At 43.1% G+C, this 12120-nt stretch overlaps 1 protein-coding gene across 1 annotated transcript in view; it reads right to left on the bottom strand.

Moving 5' to 3' along the window:
* Nucleotides 1–5685: 5685 nt before the first annotated feature.
* LOC112214993 (protein piccolo-like) overlaps nucleotides 5686–12120 on the bottom strand; it is a 39534-nt gene continuing 33099 nt past the window's right edge. Inside the window, 6 exon segments of the mRNA XM_042315709.1 lie at nucleotides 5686–6300; nucleotides 9132–9277; nucleotides 9527–9610; nucleotides 9613–9660; nucleotides 11527–11588; nucleotides 11687–11824. Coding sequence (XP_042171643.1) covers nucleotides 6157–6300; nucleotides 9132–9277; nucleotides 9527–9610; nucleotides 9613–9660; nucleotides 11527–11588; nucleotides 11687–11824 — 622 coding nt within the window. The 3' untranslated portion in view covers nucleotides 5686–6156.

Here is a 12120-nt window from a genome sequence, read left to right as displayed (position 1 = left end):
ACTTCAGTTAGTGCTAAATACAACTACTAGAATCCTGACTAGAACCAAAAATCTGATCATATTACTCCAGTGCTAGCCTCCCTACACTGGCTTCCTGTTAAGGCAAGGGCTGATTTCAAGGTTTTACTGCTAACCTACAAAGCATTACATGGGCTTGCTCCTACCTATCTCTCTGATTTGGTCCTGCCTACACGTACGCTACGGTCACAAGACGCAGGCCTCCTAATTGTCCCTAGAATTTCTAAGCAAACAGCTGGAGGCAGGGCTTTCTCCTATTGAGCTCCATTTTTATGGAATGGACTACCTACCCATGTGAGAGACGCAAACTCGGTCTCAACCTTTAAGTCTTTACTGAAGACTCATCTCTTCAGTGGGTCATATGATTGAGTGTAGTCTGGCCCAGGAGTGTGAAGGTGAATGGAAAGGTTCTGGAGCAACGAACCGCCCTTGCTGTCTCTGCCTGGCCGGTTCCCCTCTCTGTGCATTAGAGTAGATATAGATATAGAGAGAGTAGATTATATATTCATGGTTGTCAGTGGGTGACTAACAAGGACAGGGGTGAGATAGTAGGTAATGTATGCAGGGATAGTAGAGGGAGAAATTAGTAACAGCAAGACTCCATTCTATCATAATGCTTTATTTTAATAAATACCCTATACAGAAACAGAACACTAGTTAACTGACTCAATAAACTAACTGTACCCTATACAGAAACTGAACAATATTTAACTGCCTGGCCGGTTCCCCTCTCTCCACTGGGATTCTCTGCCTCTAACCCTATTACAGGGCCTGAGTCACTGGCTTACTGGTGCTCTTTCATGCCGTCCCTAGGAGGGGTGCGTCACTTGAGTGGGTTGAGTCACTGATGTGATCTTCCTGTCTGGGTTGGCGCCCCCCCTGGGTTGTGCCGTGGCGGAGATCTTTGTGGGCTATACTCGGCCTTGTCTCAGGATGGTAAGTTGGTGGTTGAAGAAATCCCTCTAGTGGTGTGGGGGCTGTGCTTTGGCAAAGTGGGTGGGGTTATATCCTTCCTGTTTGGCCCTGTCTGGGGGTATCATCGGACGGCGCCACAGTGTCTCCTGACCCCTCCTGTCTCAGCCTCCAGTATTTATGCTGCAGTAAGTTTGTGTCGGGGAGCTAGGGTCAGTTTGTTATATCTGGAGTACTTCTCCTGTCTTATCCGGTGTCCTGTGTGAATTTAAGTATGCTCTCTCTAATTCTCTCTTTCTTTCTGAGCCCCAGGACCATGCATCAGGACTACCTGGCATGACTCCTTGCTGTCCCCAGTCCACCTGGCCGTGCTGCTGCTCCAGTTTCAACTGTTCTGCCTGCGGCTATGGAATCCTGACCTGTTCACCGGACGTGCTACCTGTCCCAGACCTGCTATTTCCAACTCTCTAGAGACAGCAGGAGTGGTAGAGATACTCTTAATGATCGGCTATGAAAAGCCAACTGACATTTACTCCTGAGGTGCTGACTTGCTGCCCCCTCGACAACTACTGTGATTATTATTATTTCACCATGCTGGTCATTTATGAACATTTGAACATCTTGGCCATGTTCTGTTATAATCTCCACCCGGCACAGCCAGAAGAGGACTGGCCACCCCTCATAGCCTGGTTCCTCTGTAGGTTTCTTCCTAGGTTTTGGCCTTTCTAGGGAGTTTTTCCTAGCCACTGTGCTTCTATACCTGCATTGCTTGCTGTTTGGGGTTTTAGGCTGGGTTTCTGTACAGCACTTTGAGATATCAGCTGATGTACGAAGGGCTATATAAATACATTTGATTTGATTTGATTTGATTTAACGCCCAATGTTACATATACGGAACAAACTTTTAAGTGACTTCTGCAAAAATAAATATTTTTCTTAGAAATGTATTGAATTTCAGAAACTCACATTTTTGACAACTTACGAGACCAGTAACATAATTCACTTTTTTATCATTGTTGAAGTCCACCATTTTCAGCACCAATCTCTAATTGTGTAATTACAAAGATCGTGCATCAGATGGTGTCAAGTGTGTACTAGGATCTCTTCTTGACGATCGTGGCTTCCTTTTATGTATTGATCGGGTTCAGACACTTTACCAGGTGTTTAAAGACACTGTTACATATATGTAACATTGGGCTCTAAAGGGTTATTAACAAGGTGATCAACTTTCCCATATTCATTTTCACTACTTCAGTATTTGTTGCATGTATGATAATCAGCAGGATTTCAAGAACAATAATACACTTGAGATGATATTATATTGGAATGCCTTGGTAGATGTATGCTTAGCTATCATCACATATCACATACAAAAACATTGTCAGGAAATCGATATTCAAAGAAACACCCACCTTGTTTTCTTTGTACAGATATTTAATATTTAGACTTGGGGCAACAGCCGTTGTTTTTACAGCACAATTTGCATAATTTATCAATACCTCCTGTGTACAATCACAAAACCATGACATTAGATTTTTCTGTTTACATAGAAGTGGAAAACCAGACGGATTTTACAAGCATAATCTTTGTACAGTCAGCATACATCTTTAAATAATCTGAGAATTATTCTTCAGAATTTCGTTCCCCTCATAACGTTTGATCTCTCTATCTACCTTTCTTTTTAAATAGAATTTCTGGACACAAAAATAGTATGAACGAACCACCAACTAAACATGCAACATCCATTGTTGTGAGCACATTTAAATTCTCCTGCAACTACTTGAGTTGATAAAATAAGGTTTGTCTGTGTTTGTATACTCTGGTAAAACTCTGTTGTGTCCGGTGTAAGGGCAAGGTTTATAAGGTCTTTACTCCATCTAACTCCTGTAGGTATTCTGCCATGTGAAGAGAGTAACATACTGCTTGTGTTCTCATCCCGCGATCATATGCGTTAATGTCAGATATCAAGGAAATCTTTCCGTTTCCTCTTGTAGAAAAAAAATATATGTATTTACAAGGTAGGATATAAAGAGATGGCATTTCCGTGTGTGTGTGTGTGTGTGTGTGTGTGTGTGTGTGTGTGTGTGTAGATCTTAGCTAGATAACACACATAGGAAAGGGAGGTCACTTTCAGGAGGACTTGGCCATGCATGGGTGTGGTATGAAGAAACTACTCACGCACGCTGGTATCAAAAAATATCCATTTCAGGTGGGTAACCGTTTTAGATAGAACATCAAGTCATTACATTGTTAAACATTTTTTGGTCATTTTTCAAATTACATATATACTGGAAAAATAAAACTATTCAAAAGTGGGGGTGCATAAAAACTCAGTGAAAAGCTAGAATCTGTTGGGAACGTGGCTCTGGTGTTAAGAAAGTGTCTCCTTAGATTCTAGTCTATGTGAAGAGTCACTACTGTGTGAAGAGTCACTACTGTGTGTGTGTGTGTGTGTGTGTGTGTGTGTGTGTGTGTGTGTGTGTGTGTGTGTGTGTGTGTGTGTGTGTGTGTGTGGTGTGTGTGTGAGTCTGCTGGGACATTGGGCTGAAGACTGAGTTTCTGGGTTGAAATACAAGCCCTGGATCATTTTGTTGAAAACAAAATACCTTTCCAATTAGCTATGTACCTTACATCTAACATTTGATGATGTAAAAACATATGAAAACAACAGCTTATGTGCCATAAATAAAGTTGCATTTAATGGTATGTGAAAGCATACTTATAAAATCAAAGAGCTATATGTTCTTATTCATTCCCAAACTTGAAGGCAGTAAAAACTATACATGTGAACAATACACAAACAGAATAACCCATTGTCCCCTAAAATGCATCGCTAATTCAGACTGTAGAATCTAGATTGATAATTCAGACACAGTCACAACACGAAGTCTATGTTGCATAGAATCAGCTGGAGAGAACCTGTGGTGTTTGGTCAATGTTTGGCAAAGATCAAAGGTCAAAAGGTCACCGTTAAACCAACCAGCCCTCACACACCTTGACCCTAGGCAGGACATCACTCTGAGTGTGTCCTTTCAAACTGAAAGCCACGTTACACACCTTCAAATCTCACAGGTCCGTAGCTTAGAGATGCACACCAGCCCATAGCAAATAGCAGATGCAGACCAGCCCATAGCAAATAGCAGCACACCAGCAAAAATAAATGTGTCACCAGGACTATGACAAACATACCAAAACGTAATCATTTCTTCTTTTTTTTACCCCCTGTTGGTCCCCAATTTTCGTGGTATCCAGTTGTTAGTAGTTACTGTCTTGTCTCATCGCTGCAACTCAGTCTCTGGTGGCACAGCTAGCATTGCGATGCAGTGCCTTAGACCACTGCGCCACCCAGGAGCATTGTAGCATTTCTTAATCAAAGCAACTTTGATTGAACTCATGTTCAAACAATAGCCCCAGCTACCAACCTCTCCCCATAGAGAAACAGAGAGCCCAATAGTATAGTTTGTACATAGACATGTGATTGAGATAGACACACCAACAGAAACCGTCCAAAGCATGCCGCATCCACCTACTCCCCCCACCCCACCCACCCATCCAATGTATAGATAGACAACTGTTTGGAGGGGACCCTGATATATGAACCATGGGACACACTTTACTATACACAGGCCAAGAGGGTAATCAAGTATGGTCAACTATATTATATTACTATCATTATCATTATCATCATTTATTTAATATATTCATTTGACATACTTATATATATTATATTTCTCTACGAGTGGGGACATACTGTATATTCATCTATACATTCGATAACTTGACAAAGTGCTAAGTAAAACATGAAAGTGTGCATGTGAAGAGATATTTCAAATGTGTGAATGTAAGGAGAAGTCAGAACTATGCTAGTCTTACGCATAGCAGTTCACTGTGTATCTTACTAGGAGGAAAACCAGGCTTGAATCACAGCTAAAACCTGTGCCCAATATTTCACATTCCAAAAATAATACGTTAAGCCACAATCATCCACAACGGATTGTCTGTGATAAGAATATATCTATTTATCTCTCACAACGACAGTGTACTCAACTATATACAAAGTCAACCTCAAAGGCAACAATGCAACTTTTCACTGTCATGTTCATTAGGTCAACCAACAGAAAACATTTTGCAACTGAAAACTAAAATGAGCATTTCTTCCAGGACAACACCAGGTAGTCCCTCCTTGTTTCAGTCTGTTTTCTTCCATTTGGTGCCTAATAAACATGACCCTGTGCACAAGACTACCCAGTCTGTTAAACCACACCAATTATACTTAGAACAATGTTTATATAATATATCTGATATATCAGCATCTAAATTTACATCTAGAGAAAGAACAGAAGGGTAAATATTGTTGTCCCAAAATGTAAAAACATGCTTGCCAAGGTCTTTGTACCTTGTGCCAGATGAGGGAGTCATTTCAAATTGAGAATTAGAATTAAAGTGAGAGTATGTCACAAAATATACTGTGCGTCCCTGGATAAAAAAATTCTTCATTCATCATTCAGTACTTAAACAATTGAGGAGAATAATCAATAAAACTCTAATAATCATAATTATAATACAAAAATAAGAGGTGCAATCTCCATATAATAAATCTTCAACATTTAATTCCCAAAATGCTTCATAAATTAATTAAATTCTTCTAACAATATACAAAGCCATGAGGGGAATCCACAGGTAGTTATAATTTCATTCATAAATAAAAACATCTCCAGTCAAATAAAGCAATGAGAGAATCTAAACATGTCCATCCCTGTATTTATGTGTCAGTCTCTTACGATCATCTTTCTTTGTGGTGTGTTTGAATGTGTTGTTGACTGTTCGTGAGTGTGTGTGTAATACCTGGTTGATTCTGTTCTTGCTTTGTTGCCTCAATGTCCTCCTCCCTGCCCTGGCTACACTACTTCCTGTAAACACAAGTTAATTTCCTGTAAACACATACCTACTTCCTCCCCACTAGCCAATCCCCAGTCACAGCTCAAGCAATTCAAACGCTGACCCCTGACACCAAAACTCAAGATCCACAGGATACGTAAGAGATGTCTAACTCCCGCACCCTAACGGTCCTCGCCCGACCCCAATGCTGGACCTGTGAGTATGTCCAGTAGGTCCATAAAGAGTGGATCAGTGATGGAGACAGTAAACTCGAGCGCCCTAGCCATCCTCGTCTTTCTCTCTGCGAGTTAAGAGCCTATAGAATAGACAAGGTTAACAGTAGGTTCTTTAGGAGTGGATCTGAGCAGAGCTAGCCAGCAGTTTGTGCCAGCTGACCACTCGCTTCCGCACGTCCACCTTATCCAGCCAGATGTAGGCCTCTCCGATCAGGGTCTTCTTAATGAACTTCCCCCCATTGGACACCAGGAAGAGCTGGACAGAGGAGAGAGAAGAGTTAGACAACAGGAAGAGCTGGACAGAGGAGAGAGTTAGAGGGAAAAGCTGGACAGAGGAGAGAGAAGAGTAGACACAGGGAAAAGCTGGACAGAGGAGAGAGAAGAGTTAAACACAGGGAAAAGCTGGACAGAGCTGGACAGAGAAGAGTTAGACACCAAGAAGAGCTGGAGAGAGAGTTAGACACCAGGAAGAGCTGGACAGAGGAGAGAGAAGAGTTAGATGGACACACCAGGAAGAGAGAAGAGTTAGACACCAGGAAGAGCTGGACAGAGAAGAGTTAGACACCAGGAAGAGCTGGACAGAGAAGAGTTAGACACCAAGAAGAGCTGGACAGAGAAGAGTTAGACACCAAGAAGAGCTGGACAGAGAAGAGCTGGACAGAGAAGAGTTAGACACCAAGAAGAGCTGGACAGAGAAGAGTTAGACACCAGGAAGAGCTGGACAGAGAAGAGTTAGACACCAAGAAGAGCTGGACAGAGAAGAGTTAGACACCAGGAAGAGCTGGACAGAGAAGAGTTAGACACCAAGAAGAGCTGGACAGAGAAAAGTTAGACACCAAGAAGGGCTGGACAGAGAAGAGTTAGACACCAAGAAGAGCTGGACAGAGAAGAGTTAGACACCAAGAAGAGCTGGACAGAGAAGAGTTAGACACCAAGAAGAGCTGGACAGAGAAGAGTTAGACACCAAGAAGAGCTGGACAGAGAAGAGTTAGACACCAAGAAGAGCTGGACAGAGAAGAGTTAGACACCAAGAAGAGCTGGACAGAGAAGAGTTAGACACCAAGAAGAGCTGGACAGAGTACCGGACCGCCAAGTCTAGGTCCAAGAAGCTTCTAAATAGCTTTTATCCCCAAGCCATAAGACTCCTGTACAGCTAATCAAATGGCTTCCCTGACTGCATTGCATTGCCCCCCCCCCCATGCTGCTGCTACTCTCTATTATTATCTATGCATAGTCACTTTAATAACTCTACCTACAGTACTGTACATGTACATATTACCTCAATTACCTCGACATCGGTGCCCATTGACTCTGTAACGGTACCCCTGTACATAGCCTCCTCAAATTGACTCTGTACCGGTACCCCCTGTATATAGCCTCCTCACATTGACTCTGTACTGGTACCCCTGTATATAGCCTCCTCACATTGACTCTGTACTGGTACCCCTGTATATAGCCTCCTCCCATTGACTCTGTACCCCTGTACATAGCCTCCTCACATTGACTCTGTACTGGTACCCCTGTATAGCCTCCTCACATTGACTCTGTACTGGTACCCCTGTATATAGCCTCCTCACATTGACTCTGTACCGGTACCCCTGTATATAGCCTCACACATTGACTCTGTACCGGTACCCCCTGTATATAGCCTCCTCACATTGACTCTGTACCGGTACCCCCTGTATATAGCCTCCTGACATTGACTCTGTACCGGTACCCCTGTATATAGCCTCCTCACATTGACTCTGTACCCCTGTATATAGCCTCCTCACATTGACTCTGTACCCCCCCTGTATATAGCCTCCATTGACTCTGTACATTATATAGCCTCCTCACTTGACTCTGTACCGGTACCCCCTGTATATAGCCTCCTCACATTGACTCTGTACCGGTACCCCCTGTATATAGCCTCCTCACATTGACTCTGTACCGGTACCCCCCTGTATATAGCCTCCTCACATTGCCTCTGTACCGGTACCCCTGTATATAGCCTCCTCACATTGAGCCCCCTGTATATAGCCTCCTGACATTGACTCTGTACTGGTACCCCTGTATATAGCCTCCTCACATTGACTCTGTACCGGTACCCCCTGTATATAGCCTCCTCACATTGACTCTGTACCGGTACCCCTGTATATAGCCTCCTCACATTGACTCTGTACCGGTACCCCCTGTATATAGCCTCCTCACATTGACTCTGTACCGGTACCCCCTGTATATAGCCTCTGACTCTGTATACCCCTGTATATAGCCTCCTCACATTGACTCTGTACCGGTACCCCCGTATATAGCCTCCTCACATTGACTCTGTACCGGTACCCCTGTATATAGCCTCCTCACATTGCCTCTGTACCGGTACCCCCTGTATATAGCCTCCTCACATTGACTCTGTACTGGTACCCCTGTATATAGCCTCCTCACATTGACTCTGTACCGGTACCCCTGTATATAGCCTCCTCACATTGACTCTGTACCGGTACCCCCTGTATATAGCCTCCTCACATTGACTCTGTACCGTGTATATAGCCTCCTCACATTGACTCTGTACCCCCCTGTATATAGCCTCCTCACTTGACTCTGTACCTCCTCACATTGCCTCTGTACCCCCCTGTATATAGCCTCGCTACTGTTATTTACTGCTGCTCTTTAATTATTTAGTATTCTTATCTCTGACTTTTTAATTTGAGGTATTTTTGTTGTATTTTCTTAAAACTGCACTGTTGGTTAAGGGCTTGTAAGTAAGCATTTCACTGTTGTATTCTGCGCATGTGATAAATACAGTTTGATTTGAGAGAGAAGAGTCATGTTTAGAACAGACATCTAGCAGACACTTTTATCCAGAGTATTCTTGGTAACCAGGACCCAACATTGCGTGCGTGTGAGCTGGCCGGCTACTCGATTTATGTAACTTTCTGTCACAAGAGTTCATATCCAGCGTGACACACAGAGCATGTGATATAGAGGGCAGCAGTACAGCACACATACGAGCATCCTACCTATTATACTTTAAATGACATATAACAGTATCTAAGACAAGAAAAGAGATGCACGAGGTAAATAGACATTCAGGCAGGCAGACAGACAGACCTGCAGAGAGTGGCCGGTGGGGTTCATGCAGAATCTGAAGGTCTCGTTGAAGGAGGGCTCGCGGTCGTGACGACATACCCGGGTCTTCTTCTTGATGATCCTCTTCTGGGTTGCAATGTTCACCACATACAGCTTCACATAGAGGTCTGTAGACACACACACATATGAGCACACACTACGTTGGTCACAAAAGAGTTATCTTCTATTTACTGAAACAGTCTCTGTGTGTGTGTGTGTGTGTGTGTGTGTGTGTGTGTGTGTGTGTATGTACCTGAATTCACTTGTATCTGTACCATTTGAGTGTTTGTGTGTGTGTGAGCGAATGTGCATCGACATGAGTGTGTAAACGTGTGTGTACATGTTTGTGTGTAATGTACATGTACATATAGCAGTACCTGGCAGGTGGTCTGGAGACTTGAACTTGTAGGTTATGTTTCTGCACTGGAGAATCTCCAACACCAGCTGGTCTCCCTCTGTCTCAGCTCCTTCCTCAGAGCTATCTTGATCTCTCCCATTACCTGGGTCTTACCTACACACACACACACACACACACACACACACACACACACACACACACACACATGCACACATGCACACACACGCACACACACACACACGTTAATTCACATATACACACACACCGGTGGAGGTCGGTGCCGTTTAAAAATTTGGGAGGACGATTATTTTATTTACAAGCATGGCCTTATTTCTATTGCAGCATATTGGATGACTGTCATTCATATTCCATTCACCCAGCTCAATGTAACAGCAATAGGTTTAGCTACTACATAATACTACAATTTTGCCTGTACCCAGTCTGTGAATGTAAGTTTACAATGTAGGTGCACAGGTTGAGAGAAATTTGAGCAATCAAAGTGACAGACATTGACACATTCACTCTTGCCTGCCTCTAGCTGAGCTAGGGTGTAATCATTAGTCCAACAGTTGAATATGACAGTTTTCATTGGACAAATTCAGGTATGTTGATCCCCGTTTCATTCCGTTTGCTTCCGTTTAAGAATTTATTTTTCAACAGAATCGGCGGAATGAATACACCCGTGATCACATGCAAACACAGTTCACTTTGATCCCTTTGATCGTTGTGTAATCCCTTACCACATCTACGTGCTCTCCTCCTCTCACCTTTCCCTTCCCTTGTGGACTTCAGTGCACAACACATTAGCTGCTTGTGACCAGGCTAAAAACAAATCCAAGCCAAACCTTCATATCATAACCGCTAACTGCTACACACAGCCTACATCGTTGTCACCATATTAACATCATAGTCAATATAGCTACTAGAACTAATGCATTAGTAAACCCGCTATAATCATGCAGTACAGTGTACAGTCAGCAGCAAGCAGTTTAGCAGTTACAACGGCGGGCCACTGTGGCAATAAATTAATAAAATCAAAAGCTTACCTTGACTTGGAAAAGTTCCAGTGTTGGATAGCCATATCCAGCTAGCTAACATAACATCCCTCTCTGTTTGAGCCGGTTTGTTTGACTAAACTAGCTAGCTGCATTCGCTAGCTAAGTGAAAGTGAAAAAAATACAACTAAATATATCGCTATATAACTGTTCAACTATTGTCTTTCTCTTTGAGTCAACTACTTACCACATTTTGTGCACTGCAGTGCTAGCTAGCTGTAGCTTATGCTTTCAGTACTAGATTCATTCTCTGATCCTTTGATTGGGTGGACAACATGTCAGTTCATACTACAAGAGCTCTGATAGGTTGGAGGACGTCCTCTGGAAGATGTCATAATTACTGTGTAAGTCTATGGAACGTGGTGAGAACCAATAGTCTCCTAGATTTCGTATAGAAGTCAATGTACCCAGAAGGGGACGGAAATTAGCTGTGCTCCGGCTACACAATATTGCTTGCCTACAGAGTGCTGTTGAGTGTACTGTAGACCTTCATTGCAAAACAGTGTTTTAATAAATGATTTGGTGACGTGAATATATTTAGTATAGTTTTATCTAAAAAGTATAACTTTTTTAATGTTTCACTATTTTAATGGAATTCAATAACGATGATGGTCCTCCCCTTCCTCCTCTGAGGAGCCTCCACTGATCACTAGAGTGTTCCTTCCATGACACGTGTCAGTACTGTATGAAGTATGCTCACAAGGTCAGATGAATGTGACTGGTGCTGTCACTTCCTGATGACTTATGACTTCACACCAGTCACAACACTCACACTGGGATTCAACTAAACCTGCCCTAGAGAGCAGACCAGCTAACCATAGTTACATCTGAGGGATGTGTTGACACATACTGTACACACTGAAGCTCACAGGGACATACTCACACCTATACACACACATGCATGCACACCATAGAATTACGCTTCCACCTCCAGGTGGTATACACACACACCACTGTGACTTACCCTCAGAGTCCATATGGCCCATTGGTGACATCATCACGTCAGTGCCATTTGGAATCTTCCCACTGTCCGGAACAAGATCATATCAAAATACAGAAATATACACACTGAGTGCACAAAACATTAGGATGTAAAATACAGTATATACAATAACCAAACTCACAACCGAGGGACCTGGAAGATGGCACTGTCCACGGCATTAGTCCCACCCTCATCCTCCAATAGGCTGTGAGCACTGCCACTCAGACCGCTGTCCAATGAGGCGGCTGTTACCGGGCGTCGCCGGACCTGCCGGGCCGTGCTGTATGGAGATTGGACGACACAAGTCATGATAGAGAGAGAGGGAGCCCTATATAGGCCTGGTTGAGAATGTACTGACTTATGTGGGTGCACTATAGGTCTCAATAAAGGCCTGGGTAACTGTCTCCTTTGGTTCCATTGTTGATATAGTTTTACAACACCCATGCCTACTGTTACTATATTAAATATTATTTAGCACTTTGAGTGTGATGTATAGCTCTTCCACTTTATGTGACATAACATTGTTGTGTGTGTGTGTGTGATCTACAGAATAAGGGCAGCCAACACCTCTCCTCC

This window comes from Oncorhynchus tshawytscha, unplaced genomic scaffold (assembly GCF_018296145.1).
Source record: "Oncorhynchus tshawytscha isolate Ot180627B unplaced genomic scaffold, Otsh_v2.0 Un_contig_10417_pilon_pilon, whole genome shotgun sequence".
Classification (NCBI taxonomy): Eukaryota; Metazoa; Chordata; class Actinopteri; order Salmoniformes; family Salmonidae; genus Oncorhynchus; species Oncorhynchus tshawytscha.
Note: the sequence above shows the minus strand (reverse complement) of the source record. Positions and strands in the feature narration are given on the sequence as shown.